The 22,148-nt window shown below is 41.5% G+C and overlaps 1 protein-coding gene across 1 annotated transcript in view; it reads right to left on the bottom strand.

The window, feature by feature from the left end:
* Positions 1-15,150, bottom strand: part of INO80D (INO80 complex subunit D) — a 38,211-nt gene extending 23,061 nt beyond the window's left edge. The window contains exons 1-4 of the mRNA XM_063116124.1: positions 15,110-15,150; positions 3,782-3,889; positions 3,442-3,688; positions 527-1,302 (exon numbers count right to left, since the gene is read on the bottom strand). Coding sequence (XP_062972194.1) covers positions 527-1,302; positions 3,442-3,659 — 994 coding nt within the window. The 5' untranslated portion in view covers positions 3,660-3,688; positions 3,782-3,889; positions 15,110-15,150. The remainder of the gene's footprint in view (positions 1-526; positions 1,303-3,441; positions 3,689-3,781; positions 3,890-15,109) is intronic.
* Between the last annotated feature and the right edge of the window lie 6,998 nt (positions 15,151-22,148).

Genomic DNA, 22,148 nt, shown 5'->3' with positions numbered 1-22,148 from the left:
TAGTCTCCAGATTTTGATAGGTCAGCAGCGCTTCCGTTTGCGGGCTCCTCTTATCATCCTTGTTCCAGAAACAATCACTTCCATTCCTTTCAGGTTGCTTTTAGAACCGATAATTCCCCACTGCGCTAGTGGCTGGTCCTGCTGGCGAACTGCATTTTCTGCTACTTTGGACTGCATAGCCACATCCGTTTATACCTCGAAATTCCTAAGAGAATCAAGCTTTACACAATGAACTGGTGTTCAAAGCTATAGTGACCCTTCCTTCTCGTGCACTGAGAAGAAGAGCATTCAAAGACAACAATTACAACATGAAATGTTTGCCTAGTAGGAACAAACTACATTTTAGAGGGACTCGGCTATGAGGTAACTGTTTATCTATGAGCTACTTTGCACTTTTCACAGAAAAAGCAGGCGCTTGCAAGCATACAATTTACTCAAGTAGTACCTTTGCACGCCGTTTCATTCGAGCCAAAAAACAAAACAAACCCCAAATGACAGTACAGGGTACAATCAATTCCCCACCTACCTAAATGTGGAAACAGATCAGCGTCGAGCTGCCGTTTCTGAGTGCACAGTTTCACCAGTCTCTGTAGCCGGCTCATACAGGATGAGTGCGGAGAGAAGGCTGTGGCTTTCATGAGGATCCTGTCAGCCCTGGGTGGGTCTGGGGCAGGAGCCCTAGTGGGGTGCAGGAGAGGCAGAGGTCTTTTGTTGGACAACTGCCTGGCTTGTGCTATAGTGTGTGTGGTGGGCGCCACTCCCTGCAATGGTAGGCTGGTGTTCTGAGGTTGAGGTGACTTGCAAACTAAGCCCTGCGGTAGCCCTGCTGGCTTTAAAGAAGTTGTTAAAGGTGAGAGATGGGCGTGCTGCTGCTGCTGCTGCTGTAGAGGCTGCTGCTGCTGCTGCTGCTGCTGCTGCAAAGGTGCAGGAAGGGGGCTAAAGTGCTCTTGGCGAACTTTCAAAATCTCTGTTTCTCTCTGGCGCTGTCGGTTTTGGGCTAATTTGCTCTGCAACTTTTTCTTCACCGTGGCCCCTTTCTTGAGATCGTCATCTTCCTCGTTGAAAGCAAAGGGATCTTCCAATTCTGCTTCCAAGTAGTGGAGAGGAAGCCTGGCCCCCGGTGGAGAGAGGGACATCCCATCCAGGCCATTGGGCATCTTCAAGGCCAGGGGAGGAACGGTCAGACTGAAGGCCATGGAATCCATCTGGTGCCGAACCTTTACCTCCTCTATCGGATCATTCTTTTTCTTCCTCTCCTTTTTCGGTAAAAAACCAAGAACCTGGAGGTGACTGTTGCAGTACCTTTGAAGAGCAAAATCAGCAAAATGATATTTCTCTCCAGCAATTACACATGGAAAAATTAGAAAGCAAAAATTAAAGAACAACAATTCATCAGCGAATAGTTCAACTGTGGAAAGTGGACTTTTCTATCCATATGTGGGGAAAATCTCAATAGAGGAAATTTAAAGATCTAATGGCCATTTACATATGTACAAAAATAAAAATACTGCTTGAATGACACTAAACATTTTACATGAGGTATATTACAGCCGAAGATATGGTATACTTCCAACAAACGGGCGCCCTCCAAATGCAGGTTATAATTCTGCAAATGTTCTGTTCATGGGAGGAAATGTGACAATTAAGCACAACAGAAATCTTTCAAGGCAATTTTTTTTTCTTATCCTAATAAAAATAGCTGTGTTAGATTTAACACATTTCGGTGGAAAGCTTACATCCCTAACACTCCAGAATTACCCATTTAATTTAATAGACCAAGACAAAGAAAAGAACAAAAGTGTTTTTGCTTTCAGCATTACTAAGCCAGAGCAAATAAGAAACACATTTTTGGTGTTCGGCCAACCATTCTAAACCTGAAAATATTAAGTTAGGGGCACAGAGAGCTGGGTTCAATTCCTCACGCAATCACGAAGCTCACTGGATGACCTTGGACAGCCTAAGCTACCTCACAGGGTTGTTGTGAAGTTAAAGGAAGAATCATATATGCGACCCTACTCCTTGGAGGAAATATCCAGTAATGACAAAGATGCTAATTATAATAATGCTGGGGCACCAACGCCATATCACTTCCAGGTCCCAGCAGAAAGTGCAAAAGAATTAAAGGCTATTGACCTGAGCGCTATCTGTCCCTCAAGAGCAGAGAGCTAGAATTCCAGGAAGCAATAAATAGACATAAGCACCAACAACAGCAGGCCAGGCTTGCGCTGTAAAGGCTGATATAATTTCCTTGAACTCCACACAAGTTAATGTTCTACACACACTCTGCATGTCGTGGTGGCTTGAAGATATCATAAGCGGCACTTTTTACAACTAATGGTTGACGGATACCAAAAAAGGGAAAAAAAAACATACACAGCAACTTTTGTTGACTTTGCTCAAGACATCCAATTGAATGCCTTAAGAGTACAGTTTGGGACACTTGTATGGCATATAGGCAATTAAGCCTACAATCCTATACGCTTTCATGAGAGTAAGCCCCATTGAACTCATGGTTAGACATGCATAGGATTGCACTATAAATCACAAAATCTGGCTTCTAAGGCCTTAGCTAGACCTACCTGTTATTGCACGATTGAGGGGTGACGATCTCGCAATGTTTTTATTGCAAGATTCCCTTGTTTTTTGTTTTTTCTTCTTAAAGGGGAAGATATGCACGAGCGCTCGTGCGCAAAAGGTAAGGTGTTGTTGTTTTTAAAAAAAGTATTTCCACGCTCACCCCCACCCACCCCCGAGGAACCACATACGTTTGAAAATGTTCAGCTTGCAACATGTAAACAGCCTCTGGAATTCAGGGAGAAGACCTTCTATCTATTTTATTTATTTATTTATTACATTTATATCCCGCCTTTTTTCCTCCAAGGAACCCAAGGCAGCATACATAATCTTCCTCCTCCCCTCCATGTTATCCTCACAACAACAACCCTGTGAGGTAGGTTGGGCTGAGAGTCTGTGAATGGCCCAAAGTCACCCAGTGGGTTTCCATGGCCGAGTAGGGACTAGAACCTGGAACTCCCAACTCTCAGTCCAACACTTTAGCCACTACACCACACTGGCTCTATATCTCATGGATACATGGCCTGATCTTCATGCTACCTTCTATCTAGCTACCTTCCCCTATATTTCCTACTCTTCCAACAGTTGTCTCAAAAACATCTGTCATGTTTAACGTGTAACGTAAGTTAATATTTATTTTGTTGGATCTGAATCTAGCAAAATGTGACTAAACTATTTACTTCCTTTAAAAACAAACAAACATTTATATCCTGTATTTCTTCCATGGAGCTCACCTAGGGAATCCAGATGGTGTCCCATTCAAAATGCTTACCACACCAGATCTGCTTAGTTTCCATCATGTGATTCCAAGTTTTACTCCGGGACACCACACAGATAGTTATTAAAAACTATGCCACCATTACTTACCTACGGTCCTCAGATTTGGGGATGGGGTTGGTGCAGCGTTGGCTGTTGTACTTGGCCACATATTCACATTGCTTGAAGGGGGCGGTCTTGTCCTCCAGAACGTGCCTGATACAGAAGGCGTAGCCGTTAAGTCGCCTCTGCTTGCACAGTTTGGGGCTGTACGAGCACAACGGCTTATTGTCAACCTCAGAAAAGTGTATGTGTTTGCCTTCATACATCACGTGACTCTTTTCCTTGTGAACATCAGCTGAAATAAGACCCCCACACACAAGAAAGTTAAAGCTTTAAAGTAAAAGAAGAAGAAAAGTTCATTTTAATCTAATTGAATGAAACTAATTACCCAATTTTAAATCTTCTGTACCATTTTCTGTACCATGTCAATGTTAGCAGAGAGTCCCAGGGACACCACTATCCTGGAATGATGACGAGTCAAGATGAAGCAGATTGTCTAGGAAAAACACCACAGAAAAATGATGTTAATGAAAACATATGAGAGAAACGGAACTACACTCACTGACGGAGTCCAACCGAATCTATTTGATCACCAAAGATCAATTATTAGTGGGAATGCTAACCAAACATTTTGCATGTGAAATAGATTTTGCCCAGGGTTATCTCTAAGAATATGCACCTTCCAAAGATTCTGGTGAATTCCACCAGTTAAGTATTGGATAGTGCTCACCGATGTCCTCAATTGCACATGCATTGCAATTTTTAGAACAGCTTGAGCTACAGCTCTGTTGAGCTCCAAACACTGGCCCGTGGGCCTTAAGTATGCATCGTAGGCAAATAGGTGGAAACACCAACATCCTATCTCTTTCAAGAAAAACTGCTTTTGCAGGGGCAACATGGAGCAGACTGGCACTGGGTAATGGGGGGGGGGGGGATGCTTAACCCTTTCCACACCTACCCCTTCTCCGCTCTAAATCACCCCTCAAGCTGCAATTTCCACTGCAGGGTTCAAAATGTGCTTGTAGTTAAATTCAAAAGATAGCTTTATAAAGTATCGGTGCAAGACCCAACTAACCTTCTTTACAATGGAACAAAAGATCACAAAGCGAATTTGGGACCAATGGCAAAATGGAGTAGAGTTTATAGAGATGCAAGAATGCCCCCTACAACTGAAGTTTCCCACAGTTTGCCCCATATCATGCACCCCTTCCATCACTGCCCTTCTCCCACATGTCAGACAAGGAAAGAAGGGACAGGTGACCGATCATTTTAAAAGAGTAAACAAGATATAGTATTTATTTATTGTATTTATTTATTACATTTTTATACCGCCCAATAGCCGAAGCTCTCTGGGCGGTTCACAAAAATTAAAACCACAATAAAACAACCAACAGGTTAAAAGCACAATTACAAAATACAGTATAAAAACCACCAGGATAAAACCACGCAGTACCTTTTGGAAAGACTTGTACTTTATGATAAGGGGATAACCAGAGCACTTTAACCCTTTGGCTGATGCAGAGTCCAAACTGGAGACCAGCTGAGGTAATTGTGCAGGGCTAGACAGCAGCTAAAGCTAGAAGGGGAACACTGGACCAGCATTACCAAGCAACTCTGAGGCGTGTGCTCTGCTCACATTCAGCAGATGGGAGGCCAAAAGGAACTGGGGGAGGGGGGCAGCAGGAAATGGATGCTGGCTGGGAGGCAGCAGTTAAGGGCTAGAAGCAGGGAGGCCATGTAGGATTCCCTCAGGGGATGCCTGGAAGCTGACCCAGGGAGGAAAAGGAGAAGGTGTGTGTGTGCTTTCTAACATCCATCCTTCTGACTGAATAGGAGCCCTGGGCATGAGAAGTAGTAGTTGGGCTTGGTGACAGAAGCTACAAATTTTCACTTGAAGGGCAGGGGGCCCAGAACTAGAAAGGGAGCAGCTGCATTGCAAAGCTTCCAAAAAGAGGGGGATTGTTTCGTAAGTTATCAGAACACCTCCATGCCTTTAGCCTGAGACCAAGGAGCACAGCGGGTGCCCATAAGGAGTGCTCTGGCCTATTCCTATAGAGGTTCATCCTATAATGACTTGGAGGGAAATATTGGCACAGTCACTGACAGACTACATCTGAGGCACTACAACAGGAATCTGGGAACCTCCCCAATCCAGTTCTCCAAGAGGGCCCATTGCTCATTACCTTCGAACATACAAGGGCAGTAAAATGCCAAGAAACACATTAGTGGCATTGTCCAATCATGTAATAGGCCAATGGCCGCCAAACTTTTTGACACATATCAAGTCAAAAACCTGAGGATGTGCCACTTCAGTGTATATTACAGTACAGATACGGTTCCCAGAGAATTACTGCGGTTTTGCTATTAGCCTACTGAACTGTGGAGCAGATAGCAGCACAGCACGAAAGAATGTCGGCCTCTATGCCATAGCTAGTTTCTATCTCCTTTGCAGGTGTGCCAGAAATTCCTGGTGCCATCTAAGAATTCCTGCAATTCATTACAGGAATCCAGTTATTTAAAAGTTACAAAATAATCTCACAATGTACAGTGGATCAAGAATGCAAGGCCAAAAAAGGGCAGCCAACAAAGCTTTCCTTTAAAAAAGAAAAGGAAAAAAGTCCCCCACCCCCCCGCAAAGAAGTTTCAGTGTTTTCAAAGACCTGAAATACTTCCTAACATTTCAGACATGGTGCAAAAGTATTTTGGAAGAAGAATACCTACCTATCTAAAGAAAGTTCCCCCTATAGAATATATTCTTTATAATAGTAAATGGAAGGTGCCATAACCCACATGGTGGATGATCACTTTGTAGAACAAAAAACAACGAATGTCTCACTCCTGGTCAGTAGCACGCACACAGCAACATTAGAAGGTCACAACAGAATACATACTGACTTATTTGAACAAGAATGAAATGTAAAGTTCTCCTGGCATCACACTTGTCTCAACTCATTCATAAAAGATACGTCGTACACAATTTCCATGTTAAAGAGCAGGGAAAACGTTGGAGAGCTTCTTCCATTTGTAGTCTTGAAACAGGGACCCCATTTAAGCATTAAGGAAATATAATTCTTTTGCCGACATAGCTTGAAACTGCCTACTACTTCAATCTACTATGATGTAGAAGAAAGGGGACAAATTGATTTTGCCTGTGCATAATTTACCCCCCCCCCCCCAAAAAAAAGTGAGAGAGCTAAATTTATTGGGACAAGTTGGCAAGACATGCTTTGTGGTACCATCTCAAATACTGCTATTAGTTTGCAGCACTCTCCTCCCACTTCCGATTGCCAAATAATTATTCTCCTCAGCTTTCTCTGAAACAGTATAGAAGCTGCAAAACCTACCAGCATTTGATTTATCTTGTGAATCCTTTTACCACCAAGCACGTGTGGATTCTTAAAATACAAAGTTTTGCAGGGTACTCTTTTATTGGAGACAGCAAGTTGGCAACATGCTTCCAGGATTTGCTGCCTGCAATCAAGTAAAATCAGGAAGGAAGGAGGGACAGAAAGGCAAATGTTATTGGTGGAGCAATGGGTAAGAGACCAGACCTGCTTTTCAAAACCTGAACTTGTTTAATATTCTCACAAATTGAACATTGTTCTAGTTCCTGAAGAGGTGGTCAAAAGCACTTGCCACACATTAAACCCATGAGCTAAACTCCCTCCTCCGAAACCAGCCTCTAGATTTTGGGGAGAGGGGGAGGAATTCTGGAAACATACTGCATCTTCTCCACAACTCTGATGCTCTCTTCAGAAGGGAAAGGCAGGACATGGTGTCCAAGGACAGGCAATGTCAGGGATGGTGGGCAGGTTTGCCCCTGCTGTAACATGTTCCCAAATGAAGTGACTTACTTTTCCCAGTAGCAATGAACAGCAGTCACTCTTGCATAGGAAAAAAGTAAAATAATGTACCTGCGGAGATCATTGGGGTGGGAACTAATGTTGTTTCCTGTCCCTGGTGACCCTGCTCATTAAGACTCTAGCCTACTCCTACATGCATAGACTCATTCAGCCTCGGCTCTGTTGCTTGGTTGCACGCAGATGTTATGAGCTGGTTTTTATGCACATAGATGCTGAGCACCAGTGTTCCTTGCTTTGAAGGCCGGAAGGAACAATTTAGTCCTTGGTTCAAGGCTTGCCTTAAATTTGTATTTATTATCTTTTTTGGCAAATTATTCCCAGATTAGACCAGCTTTTATGTTCTGGGAGTTCCATGGCAAATTCTTATTCCTGTTGTCATTAAAAGTTTATTAGGGTTTTCAATCATTTAGAAATAACATGAAAAACAATGACCAGGTATTCTTATCTATAGCCCTAACCCACTCCACACCTAGATTGTAAGCCTATGCGGCAGGGTCTTGCTATTTACTGTTTTACTCTGTACAGCACCATGTACACTGATGGTGCTATATAAATAAATAATAATAATAATAAATAATAATATCCCCTCTTACTCTCTTCTCATTCTCTCCTCTCCCTCTGCCTCAGACTGTCCTCTAACTATACAGCAATAGGATTGACAGAATCCTCCATGGAAATAATATAAAGGAACAAATGAAACAAAACAAACAAGACAAAGTTACAATAAAGGAGGGGTGTGGAGGAGAATGGTAGACAACAGATTAACTGTTTCTCTCCTCAGCCAGAATACAGCTCAAAGTAATTGCCTCGAATTTGTCTTCGTTCTCCCTTTTCATCCATACCACTTGCTCCTGGGCTGCCTGCACTAGCAAGTCATGTACCAACGATCCAACTCTGCAGGTTTCTTTGATTTTAGGTTTTTAAAGATGAATCTCTTGGACACCAAAGTTGATCTGCAGAACCACAGTGTATGTGACAATGGTCATGTTCGTATACCACTTTAAGCCAGGAATCCTGGCAAATTAAGCCACAATGTGAACAGGCTGTGTGCTGGTAGACACAGACCATTCACTCACATGAGCAAATAAACAAATGAAGCATGGAAGTGACAGCCTGGAATTATGGTTTGTTGTACCCAAATGAGGCAGGATTCGTAAGCCAACAGCATACAAATGATCCTGGCTTGTTTGACCACAAGAAACCATAACCCCAGGTTTGGATGACATGCAAAGCTATCCATGCTGAGTTTGTTTACCTGCTCATATGAATGAAAAGTCTGTGTACACAAGCACGCAGCTCATTCACACTGTGGTTTAATTACCCAGGATTCCTGGTTTAAAATTGTTAGCTTCCAAACTTCAGGCACCCATCCAATTACCGCATGGATCTCCTGGATAACAAAAGGCATAGAGTCATCTTTATATGTTTATTGACTTCTGACCAGAAGGTTAATAGCACTAGACAATCACATATCACATGGTGCAATCCTAACTCAACATAATCACAGAGTCAAAATTTATTTATTTATTTATTTATTTAAAACATTTGTATCCCGCCCTGTATCACTAGGATCTCAGAGTGGCTAGTTTTGTAGATGCATACAAAACTAATAGTACATACTGTGAAAACACACATACACACAATATAAAAATGATTAATGTTTTAAATAATGAAAATAGCTACATTCAGGCTACCTTGTAAGAAGGCACCGTATTTGGCCCTTTATCTGAGCAAGTAATATTGAAAACACCAGGGACCACTTTGGACTGGTGGTATAAACCCTGGAAAATAGCTAAGATGAACAAGCTGTCTATTTGTTAGTCACAGTAGAATATTGGGGTGGATGTTACACAAACAGATGCTCAATATTATTATTATTTGCTTTGAGGGCCACAAGGAATGTTTTCAGTCCTGGAGAGAGGGTTGAACAAATGCAACAGCTGAGGTTTTTCAACTCACATGGTTAGAATTTATCACATGGAAAATCATTCAGCAATTCAATGTACAAACATGCATCAGTGACCTTTTAAAATGAACAAAACCTCCACAAACATCCATAAAATTCTGGAAAAGCAACCAGAAATATAATGAAGGTTCTCACTGCCAAATGATCTTTTAAAACTAGCTTTTGGATAGTTTCTCCAAAACTTGTAACATGCCATACGACCTCAATTGAAGTTAACTCTGTCATTCATTTTTGGACCCATAGAGGAGCTTGTGACTCTTGTATTCTATAACAGTGTACACAGATATCTACTACAAGTTGCCCCCAAATAGTGCAGGGATTCAGTGGTATTCCGCACTATAAAGTGACAGAGTTAGCAAACTGTTGCAAAGTCTGAAAAAGGAAAGGCAAATATACATGCTTCAAGGAGATTCATTTGAATATACATCAAAACTTCTACAATTGTCAGGGATGACAGCTTATTACAGTAACTGGGCAATCCATTCCATACTATATCTAACAAACTGAAATCTAGCCTATGAAGGTATATGCTAAAATATATTTCTGACAGAATGATTCTAACCATGTTTGCTAAGAAGTAAACTCACTAGTAGATGTGCTTAGAATTGCAACCTTAAGTTTTCATGGTGCTAGAGTTACCACGATGAAAGCCTCTTAGACTTCAAATTCTACAGAGGAAATCACATTTTACTGCCAGATATTCAAACCTTCTGCTGAACATTTTGTGTCACTATAACCCTGAACCTAAGTACAGCAATCATGATCCTAATATCCCACACACATGGTTTTTGTCTAACCTTCCATTGCAGTGGTTCATCCATGTAAATTGACAAACAGCTTTTTCTTGATTTGTTGGCTTACAAAGATAAATCAGTTCGGAGCAGCTACTGGTGAAGACTAAAGACAAAGCACATACTGCATCCACCTGTCTTTTGCATAAACATTGGGATCATGATTCCCATAAGTCCCTTCTTAAGCACATTTATGGCTCAATCCTTTGCATGTTTACTCAGAAGTAAGCCCCAGTGTGTTCAATGGGGATTGTTCCCAAGTATGAGCATAGGATCAGAGCCCTAATGTGAAAACAAGTTCCACTGAAACTAATAGAAGTTATTTTCACATGTATTTAGGATCATAGTGAAAGTGACTCATATCATCTTGCTCTCAGTACTAACTCCCACATATCAGAAAGATGTTAATTTAGTCCCACCAGCATTTTTCTCATTATCATCTGTAATTCTATATTTGAACACTTCAAGTCATTAAAAAAACAAAATAAAACAAAATCCTCCAGAAGCTAGATGTGACAAACTGCCCCCATTCTGTCTTTCTAAAACTGATATAGTTTTAGAATCTGCAGACAGGGTAGGCTGGTGGAGCCAAAATATTCAGAACTAACAACAAAAAAATGGCACATGCCGTCTCACTGATAGCACTGTCAGATAACCCTTATTTTAGAGTTCCTTCTGCCCTTATTTTAGAATATTCTATTACTTAGCACACAGCATAATGAAAACCTCAGCTTTAGATCGCTTCTAATTTTTAAACTGTAGTTTCCCCAGGTTCGGAGGAGTAATTCCCATTTATCAAGTTAGAACTTTCCTCAGTGCGCATACAGTATGTGGAGAGCCATTCTCACTCATGTGGTGAGATTTAACATCTCTTGATTCACTGGATTTCTGATTAGATGAGGATTTGTGGGGAAGTTCATGCTATATCGTTGTATATGGCCATCTAATTGGCAAAGTTCAAACTGAGCTTACAAACACCTAAGGAAACTGTTAAAACATAGGCAGGGCCACTTTAACTCTACTGAAATCACTTGGAGTGGCAGAGCAAAGAGGAACTGATGTGCCAATAGGCTAGTCAGCAGCCAATGCTCTGTTTGGGGCAAGGATGAACCTTGACATTAAGCACCTGCGTTTTGGGTAGCCATGCCTGTGTTTGCAACCTTGCACTTGCAACATTTATGATCCTGGCAACATGGATAGAATTGTGCTTAATGCTCCCACTTTATTGTCCTGTTCCTGGTATGCTCAGTACAAAGTATTACACCCTGTATAGTTGCAATTTGCAAGCTGCTGCATTAGTGAGATCTTCTAAGCATTTTCTCTACTGGTGAAACACCACAACTTATAGCATTACTCTAAATTAAAAAGATCTGCATCTGATCTTATATTCCCCCCACCCCGCTATGTTGAGCATACCAGATCATAGATGGAACTGTAATTGGCTAAAATCCAAATAAACACTTCAGTTTATTGAGATAGTTGATTAGACTCTTTAGCAAAATGTTTACGGATACAGCTTGAGCAACAATTACTTTTCTTAACCTGGAGAAAGCCCATTCTAAAATAGATTGTGAGGTTCCATAATCGGACTAATTTTTATATCCAGGTGAACTTCTAACATTCAACCTAGGATCTGTTACAAGGAACTAAAATCAGGAAAGAAATTGAAAATATCACCTCACCAAAAGATGTTTAGTGCATGTCCCCATTCAAAAACCACAAACAATTTTGCATCACCCTCCTAAAATCTTTACTCAAAAGTAAAACTCATGGAGGGAAGATCCTATGGCCACTAACAACAACTGAGGGGGGTCATACACCTTGACAGCATCTCAGGGGCCATAGAATAGTTTGGTTTCCCCGATTCAAGGTGGGAGACAGCGCTCTGGCTTCAGAGGAGGGGATCGGAGCTCTGACACCAGGGTCTCTTGCAGCTGGCACAGGTGTCTCTCTGAGGCTGGTAATGAAAACTCAAGACAGGAGGAAAAGGGGGGGGTGATTCAGTGGGTGAGGAGAGGAGGAGACTGGAGAAGCCAGGGCATGAGTTATCCTGAGGCCTCTCCAGCCTCCTTCCCTTTCCTTCTGAGATGCTTTTCTTAGACGGGCAAAAAGGTTCGTTTAGAAAAAATACAGGCCAGGACAAGGAGACAAAGACCACCTCCACTGCTCTTCCTGCCCTGTATAGGAAGACTGTAAGCCTCCAAGTTCAAAGGCTTATAATCATCACAATAGGATTGTGCCCTTATTTTAATGAAACCAACTTCCAAGTCTGTATTTCATTGTTGGGGAGGGGATCTATAATATATTCCCTTGATATTATATAGTAAGCTATTATACTGAAATACTTATGATTTAAGTAATAGAAGGAAAGAAGGCAAGTAGAAACCTTGTCCTCTTGTACCTTAGGAAGCACCATGCACACTGAAGGCACTATATAAATAATAAATAAAAATCCAGACACAAGAATGCTTTTTTCTTTGCTATGTAAGGAAGTTGGCTTTAAATATTATTTAACTTTGATTTTAAATATATTTGTAAAAATATAGATTAGGCCTAAGTCTACTGCAGACTAAATGGCTTTAATGAAACTTCACTATCATGTTTAGGCTTAGAATGGGTTTGAGCTGCAATTTAGGCCTTTTAAGGTATGACAAACTTGTTGTTATCCCATCCAACATAAAAGCACTCAAAATGTCAGGATGTCTGTTCAAGCTACAGCTCTGAACTGTATTCATAAGGGAATGTACTTGCATGAGAGCTTTGCACAACACACGTTTGAATTCAGACTCCGTGCCAGGAAGAAAATGCACCACACTCATCTAAGAGTCATGTGAATTTGACCATAAGGTCGTCCACTAGACACCTTATAAAAATCCATCAGATTCATTTGATTCTTCCCTCCTATGGAATGAGCTTCTACTCTGCATATGTTCTGCATACAAATCAAGGAGCTGGGATCGAAAGAGGTTCTTGAAGTGCACCCAAGGCCTTGCAAGCATGCAAGGTTGCTGTTGTTTTAACTTTCTTTTTCTATGTGAACCGCCCAGAGCGCTCCAGCTATTGGGCGGTATAGAAATGTAATAAATAAATAAATAAATAAATGTACAGCAGATCCCAACTCCTGTCAGTTTCAGTAGCTGTTGACATGTGGCTTAAAAGACTGCAGTCCGAGAAACACAATTCCAAAACCACAGACCCTGAGATCTAAAATTCTTTGTATTCTGGTCAAAAGTCCACCTGAGAATGGATTAGATGAATATACTGGTGGCATCCAAAGTCAAGTAACCTTTCAAAATCCATTATTTTTAAATATTTTATTATACCAACTCAAAGATCACAAGGAATGTGCAAACTTCTTAGATCTCCAGATCTCTTCATCAGGTAAGATGATACAACAAGGATGTTTCCTCATCAAGAGATCTGGAGTTCTCAAAATCTTGCACATTAAATCTTGCCTAATAAGTATTACACTATATGGATTTTGGAATTTTTCTTATCATTAACACGGCTGCCTTTGTTTTAAGTAACTTTTCTTAATACCAGCCCAGCAATCTGACCATTGTGTTGATAAAGTTCAGCCTCAAGGAATCAAGGCAGAATGACAGGTTGACCTTTGAAACTAATATGAATAAACTGCAACAAAAGCTTAAAAGTGCATAAACACTGACCATACAAGCAATACAATAATCATTTATATAATATATAATGTCCTTGTATAATATATTTATTGTCCAACATGCTCTGACACTACACAACTTCTATTTTATGGGCTTGGGTAGTACATTATTTCCAGACTATATTTAATCAGAACCAAGGAGATCAGCCTGTGCAAGACATCTCATTCAAAAAAACTGGGGTTTAATGCACAAACCTAGCACGTGTTACCAGGGCTGGACTCCCAGTGACAGCACCTACAAACTACTGAAGTGGGAAGATCGAGTAGATCTGCAAAACGAACTATACAAGCAAGAAGTCGGATGGGAAGACCGAGTATAATGCATCCCCCTCCACTCCCCTAAAACAAACCTTAAACTAACCAAGGTAACGACACGCGTTGCAAGGCTCTTTCTAGTGGGACCTTGTAGCACCTATGTAGCAAGATACCTTTCCTCCCTTCTACTTAGAACCTTTAACCCTTTGTCCAGTGCACAAGTACAAGGGGGCATCTCGGAAAGTTTCCACCACCACCACAATTTAAAATTCGAATTAACATTATGACTTCTGAAGAAGAGGAAGGGAAGGACACCGGAGGATTAGAAAACGGAGGTCCCCCCCCCTCACCTCAACACGATTTACGGAAGACCGTAAAATATTCTTACACTCATTTCAGGCCAAGTCCTATTTTAATACACAAGTATAAAATAAACAGAGGAATTGGAAAAGGAGGGAAGACGGCGGTGCCTAAAATTAAACTTTAAAGGCCGGCGGCAGGGGCTACTAGTAAACGCGCTCCCCAAGCCATGTCGGGACCCCACGACACCCGACCGCGGTCTGAACTGGGAACATGTACGGAATTGTGATTAAAATTACAATTTTTTTAAAAAAATAATCGGCTTAATGATCTTCTCCACCCTCGTCCCCCGTCCCAGAGTCCGTCCGTCCCCCCACCCGCCATCCGCCTCCAACCCGTCCACGGCGCGACTCAGGGCCGCGGTCGGCGCTCCCGGGCTTAGCCGCCAGCCCTGCCACCCCGAACCCCCAAAGCAGCGGGAAGGCGGGAAGATTCCGCCTGGACCCGCTTTGGTGTCTGGTGTTTGGGGCCGGCTAGAGCTGAAGCGGGACCCTGCGGGGGCGGGGAGCTCACAGGCCCGCGCTGGGTTGAGGCCTGTTCCTCCCCTCCCCCTCCCCGTCAATTACAGCCCGGCGCCGCCGTCCCTTTCCCCATTGTAAGAAGACCCACCCGTTTCGGGGCCCCCTCTTTCTTTCTGCAGCACCCCACGGCCTCCAAAACCCCGTCGCCCCCCTCAAGTCCCCGAGGCCCAGAGCGTCCCTTTGAATCCCCGACCTCGCGTAGCCCGCTTGGCCGCCCGCCCTCCGCACGTAGCGCCGCCTGCCGCTCTAAGCGAGCCCGGGGATGGAGGCCGGGCCTGGCTTACCTTTCCAGCTGCTTTTTTTTCTCTCCTCTCTCTCCTCTCCCCCCTTTCCCTCTGTTGGGCTGACAGACCAGAGTTTCCTCCCCAGCAGAGGGACCGGGGAATGGACTCGGAGCTGCTTCAGTGCTGAGGAGCTGTTGCTGCCCCCCTGGCTCTGAGGAGAAAGATTCCTGCTTTTAGAAGAGAAGGAAGCTTTGAACGGGAGCTCTTTATTATTTTAAAACTACAAAGTGCTCAGAGGGTAGGTGATTATTAAGGGGAATCCCTGAATATATTCTCCAGCAAAGAAGGCAGGACTGCTGGGGCTGCTCTAGAAGAGAGCTTAGCAGCCTCCTACAGCACCACTACAGGCACTGAGAGGACATAACACCAGAGAGCCGTTCCTCTGCCCTCCAAAACAACAACTTTCCTACCATCTTGGAGGTAGTATAGAGAGAAAGAAGAAGGAGGAGGAGAAAGAGAAGGAGAGAAAAGTACAGTACGTTTTTATGAAATGTAATTTTTAGAAAGGTACCTTTTCATAGAGATGTGGGGCTGAATATACTTCATTTTTTAAAAAAACGATTTATGTAAAAAAAAAACACCTTTGAAGCTCAGATGCAACTTAAAAGGTAAAAAGGGAGTATTTTAATACGTTTTTCTTAACTTGTTTTTAAAATAAAAACAGGGCAGTATTTGGTTTTCACTCCTCCTCTTGCCTCAGGAGTTTAATGAAAACTTAATAACTTGTGTGATAGTTCTGGAAATGTAAGTAAACTCTCATAGAATGGTTAGTATTTCTGTGCAAGGGAGCTGAAATTGGTATACTCTGGCAGAGCTGAATCTTGCTCAAGATAAGGTTACTGAATAGATGGGGGTGGGAATAGATGTTTGGGGGCCAAGGTGATATATAGGAAATAATAAATACAAGTATATGTAATATATGTACTTTTTCCAGTTTCTTTGTTTATATCAGTGCAACATAGGGATGAATAAAATTGTTTTCAATAACTTTGATAGTTGGGTCATTATATACATTTCTTTAACTTGTCTGAGTTTTGTGTCTGAAGTTTGGGTGATGAGGTCTAACGTATTTCAAAGTTGAGAAACTTCTAGGCTATCGTTTTAGAAACAAATCTAAACATTGTTGTTTGTAATGGGAGATTATGATTTCTCTATGTGTATCTATTTGTATGTGTGTATCACACACATAAACAGTGAATATCACCGTGTGTGTGTGTGTGTGTGTGTGTGTGTGTACATTATATATATATATATATATATATATATATATATATATATATATAAAGATACACTGTTACAAAAGACTAGTATGTCATATACTTTTGTTATCCAGTTCAGTATACTCTTATGCAGTGTAAATTACTGTCAAAACACTGTTCAGAGTTTTATAGTACAAAATTACAAACTTTGCTGCATTTCAAAGTGTTATTTGTTTAGCTAAAATTGTATTGTGGTTGAGGTAACAGTGCAGTGATTTTAACCTGGCATTAGTTTTTGTCTCTTGTTTCATGATAATTGTGTCTATCAGGTGAGGTATTTTATCTGATGCCTCCAGTTCAGCGGTGGTTTAATATTTCGGAACGTCTCAGATGCCCTATTTCCATTTTTTAATGAGCGCTGATTATTGATTGTCTAGTATTAGATGTATACTTTCTTTTAATATGTTAGACTAGTTTATATAACTCATTGAATTGTGTTCCCCAATCCTAAACTAACTTGGAATTAATTCCCATTGATTTCCATGGAGGCTTCTTTACATGACAGTTTGCTTAGAAAGAATCTACTGTCCTGCAAACTTAACAGGTTGGATCTAGTCCTGAATCACTAGCCATTTGTAGGCTGTCCCCTCTGAATTTGGCATCATCATCATCTGCTAATGTTGGATATTCTTGTCAAAAGAATTGCCAAACTTCCCTTCAGTTCATATTTGGCAGGAGTAATGTTGCTTTCCTTGATAGTTGGCAAGTACACGATTTTTGACCTTCTGGAGAATAATACTTCTAAAGAGAATAGATGACTTCTTGGTAGAATTGCTAAATGGCTGTTCTAAAAGTCGTTGTTATCTTTATATAGCATCTAACCAGAGCTGAGGTAGCACTCGCTTCTGGATTTTCTGTTCTAATCCATAAAATCTTAAATTTTAACTGGACTTTCCAAATCATCCATTTTTTAAAACTAGAAACTGGTGAGATGCAAGAGTTTGTTGACTAACCTTAGGGTTTACAAAATCCAATGTTTTCCCATTTGCTAAGCTACCCAGCCTCTTGCTAGGTCCAAGCAGAGGGCAGAATTCTGTCTGCAGCATTCTTTGGCTGCTGTATACTGGCAATCCACATGCTGTCATCTTCAGTGGTGGGAAACAGAATGTGGCCTGCAAAATGCTCTGTCTGAGATACAGATACTGGAAACGGGCTGTACTAAAGCCATCTCAGTCATCAGTAGAGATGAGTGTAGGTTTTGCATATGTGTATAGTCTATAATTTCTACTGCACTACTATTCTTACTGAAAATAGTTTAATTCCATATTTACAACTGTGGAGGTAAGAGCTGGGGTGGTGAACCTCTTTTCTGTTAAGGGTTGCATTACTTTGAGGATAATCAGTTGGGGACTACATGTAGGCAGCAGGCAGGACCAGAGCCGCCACACACACATTGACCCTGTTCAGACAACATGCTAAGCCATGATTAGGCCACTAACCCTTTTGCAACAAATAGTTAGTGAGCATGTTTAAACCATGCTTATGTAGCCACCGTGGTTAGGAATGGATCACACGACATGCTAAGCCAAATTCTTAAACACCCATGGCTTAGCCTGTGTCTGAACAGGGTCTCTCTTTCTTAAGAATCTTAAGTAAGACATTGTGGGGTGGTTGTAATCAGAGTGTGTGTGTAGAGTGAGAGAGGGGGATCCTAAGTTCATTGGAGATATACCACATCCTCCATTTATAGCCATTTATTCACTCTTACTCTTTCCCACTAACACATATAGACGCTCACTTAACCACACATCCAGCAGTCACTCTCCAGTATCCTCCCCCTCCAAAAGCTCTTTTATTTATTTATTTATTTAGTACATTTTTATACTGCCCAACAGCCAAAGCTCTCAAGGCAGTTCACAATTTGTTGTCTCTTTACCTCCAGCCTTCTCTATCAAAATTTCCCCCCTTGCACTTTGCATTTAAAATCCATTGGCTGCTCTGACACTCTCCAAGATACACGCACCTCTACTGCAACAAACCTTTCACTTCTTCCCTCTTTCCCCCACCCCCAGACGATGCATTTTAACCACCAGCTGCTTGCCATTGGTGGGGGCAGAGCTAGGGCCAACAGAGGGGAGTCCACAGGTGGGATTTAAAGACTCTGTGGCTTGGTTCAGCCTGAAGGCCAACAGTTCCCCATCCCAGCTTTCAATATGAAGTTATTTCAGTTGAAAGATATCAAGGCTGCAGTCCTATGCACATTTACCTGGGAGAAAATTCAGTTGGCTTACGTATAGATAAACATGTTTATGATCAGTCTACACTGCTGAGATTCACTACTGTTATATACTGAAATTCTCTCAATTACTCATATAGCCTAGGTCCAAAGAACTCAATAACATGTGCCGTAGTTCTCATAGAGGTGGTAAGCCAGTGACTCAGTACTGAGCACAATCTAGCCAAAGTTAAGAACTTTTAAAGCCCCATTAGCTTTAATGGAAGTGTCAAATATGTGCTCAAATCCCCCATTGAAATCAGTCGGTCTTTAAGAGTGTGATTCTGTGCTTGTACTACTCAGAAGTAAGTCATATTGAGTTCAGTGGGTTTTATTATCATATAAATGTAATCAGGATTGCAGCCTAAATGGCTTAACTTTGGTTGGATTGTATCCATTATTTTTGCCATCTTGATAGCCAGTATCCTGCAATATATACAGCTGTTCTTTTAACAGTGATATTCAGAAGAGCAATAGCAAGACAACAAAAGTGCAGCAACATTTTAGAGACATAACTAGTTTATAGGGATGTTAACCTGGACCCAAGTCTTCAGCAATATCTGATCACAACCCTGTAATTCTACTTCTAGAGTAAGAGATATACAACAATAAATTTTGAATATGTTCTCTGTTGAAAGTGCCTGACCCAACCACCAAGTTCAGATAATCACATGCAGGGGCAGGAGGCTTCTCCCCCTGCCCCTGCATGTGACACGTGTGCAACCTTTGTTTACATAGGCCATAGCTAGACCTAAGGTTAATCCCTGAATCATCCAGGGGTCAAACCTGTTCATCTAAGTGCCACACAGGGCATCCAGTGTTCAGGCAGGGGTGAACCCTGGATGATCCCAGGATAAACCTTAGGTCTAGTTGTGGCCATAATTATCTGTCCTGCAGCATGGGGATGACTTCACATCCACCCTGCAATCCATGACGTGCAGTAGGGGTTGTAGAGTGGGTATGAAGCCAACTACGTTGTGAGCTGGGTTTGCACGACATGCCAACCTGCACTGCAGCGCAGATAATTATGTAAACCACAGGCAGAGGGAGAAGTCACAATGGGTTCTTTTTCCCCTGATAAAACACCCCCATTCTGATAAAAACACCAAAATCCCATATTCCACGGAGGTTCAAAACCTTTTGTTTGCAAGAAGTGTCTTCCATTACAGTTTAATTGACAACTTAAATACATGTGTTAAGAACATAAGAAGAGCCCTGATGCTGGATCAGACCAAGGGTCCATCTAGTCCAGCACTTTGTTCACACAGTGGCCAACCATGCATCAGCCAGGGATGAACAAGCAGGACATGGTGCAACAGCACCCTCCCGCCCATGTTCCCCAGCAACTGGTGCATCCAGGCTTACTGCCTCGAATACTAGAGGTAGCACACAACCATCAGGGCTAGTAGCCATTGATTCTTGGTGATTTTATTGTACATTGCACAGTGGGTACTTTTGCTTCTGCCTCTACAAGTGGTAAATTCAGGCTCAGTCTTACTTTGTGTTATTTGATCAGCAACACAGACAATAGATGTTTGCAGGGCATCTAGAAGCTGGTAGACTCTGTGATTTGACTGGAAGATGCAAGTCTTCAACATATACCTAGGCACATTTTTGCAAGGTTATTTCCTTTTCAAATATTATGGTGTTCAGCATGGGGCTTTTTTAAAAAGATGACCATATGACACAGTCCTTAGAAAAAAATGCTAAGATACGACATTGAGGCTACAACCGTGGTGGTTAGCTGCTGGGTTGTTCAGCTTCTGAACTACCCATTGGCCCAGATTTGGCTGTCAATTTCAACAACCTATGAAGGAGTCAGTTGTGGGGTAAAAGCACAAGAGGTGAGTGCACTGCAGCCAGTGTACCCACTCAGGCATGACAACCCATCAGAATTTTAAACTGATGGATTTTTGTTATGTGCAAACAGCCCAACTGTGGCTTACTTTTGAGTAGACATGTATAAGCTTGCACTATAAATATTAATTAAAAATCCACATCTCAGATAAGGCCCTGACTCCAAGACACTTTTACTTGATGATTAAATAAGTAAATTCTCTGGAATTCCCTCTGTTATGGAGATCCTTTTCATGTTATGGAGATCCTTTCTATCTAATGAGTTAGTTCCTGTCTATTATCTTGTTCTCTGCAGTCAAAATGCTATCTTTAGATGGGAAACAGATAATTAAAATGAGAGGGATGGAGAAGAAAAGGAGTCTTTTATTAGTTCATACTTGTACTAGCTTTTACTTACTACATTTATATTCCTAGTTGTTCAGAGCAGGGCAGATGGAATTTGCAGCCAGGCTCTCGTATAGCTCCTACCTAGGCCTACAGCTGTTTAGCAATATGGGTAATCAAGTACATTCAGGTCATTCTCTTGGACTAGTTACAATGTTTATATTGCAATAGTTATATTTATTCCAATGTTGGAGGCCTTCGTTATGGAATATTAGAGAATTTCTTTCTTCCCGTATTTCCTATTTTAAATTCAAGAGTAAATATTTTCTTTAGATTAAGTTGTTAAACAATGGATGAGTTCATATGAAGTGCTGCTTATCTTTCTCTGCATGTTCTCACATAATGATTTATAGGTGGGATTCATAGTAATTCCTGCACATTATACTTGTTTGAGTTGATAGTAACTTGTTACTAAGATAGTAACTTGTTTGTAATGAAGTAGCTATTTGTGGAGGATAGCAGATTAGTGATTATAAAAGTGGGGAATAGAAGGAAGGCTTCCATTGTCTATACTGGAAAGATGAAACTGTTCTGTAATTAGAAGGGCAGGGAACACTCCATTACAACACTGAGAACCACTTTCACATATTCATAAGTCTACCTGTACCGCATGATGGGGTGATGTAGCAAACATACTGGGACAATAAGTCAGAATGGGGAAAGCTCAAATTGTGAAGTACTTTGGGGAGGTCTCTGTGTTTTTCGAAAACAGCAGCTATTTATATGCCAGCAAAGTAACACACTTCCCCTGAGAAGAGGGGTGCAGACCAGCACACTTTAATAGGCCTGCAAGCTTATGATAAAGAATGAATGGCAGACATACAGAGATAAACAAAATACGACTATTATGTGCAATCCCAAGCAACAGTGCAGGCACTGGGGAAGCAGGGCAAAGTCCCAAGGAAGAAGTGAAGCAAAAGCAGCTGGAACAGGAAGTTCAGGCAGACATCTGTCCCACCCCTGGTTACAGTCCATATTTTACTCCATTTGAACTGTTTAGTGGGCATCATTCCTACTGCTGAATTACTTTCAAAATTCACAGTTAGTGGGACAGTTTAAGAAATACCTAGGGTCAAAGTAACCACAGGTTAAGCTAACATGTAAGTTATGCCAGCCATTAGTGCATAATTTTTCATGTCTGTACTCTGCAATATTTAGTATTCTAACAAGATTGGTTGGGAGTTTGCTTTTATTTTGGTGTGGTGTGTGTGCGTGTTGAGGAAACATCTATACAGCAATTCTAAGACTTAAAGCATTGGTTTCCCTGTAAATAAATAAATAAATAAATAATAATACAATTCTTTAGCAGTTCTATTTAGTTCTC

Source organism: Elgaria multicarinata, chromosome 2 (assembly GCF_023053635.1).
Source record: "Elgaria multicarinata webbii isolate HBS135686 ecotype San Diego chromosome 2, rElgMul1.1.pri, whole genome shotgun sequence".
Lineage (NCBI taxonomy): Eukaryota > Metazoa > Chordata > Lepidosauria > Squamata > Anguidae > Elgaria > Elgaria multicarinata.
The sequence above is the reverse complement of the archived record's forward strand: the minus strand, read 5'-3'. Positions and strand labels throughout refer to the sequence as shown.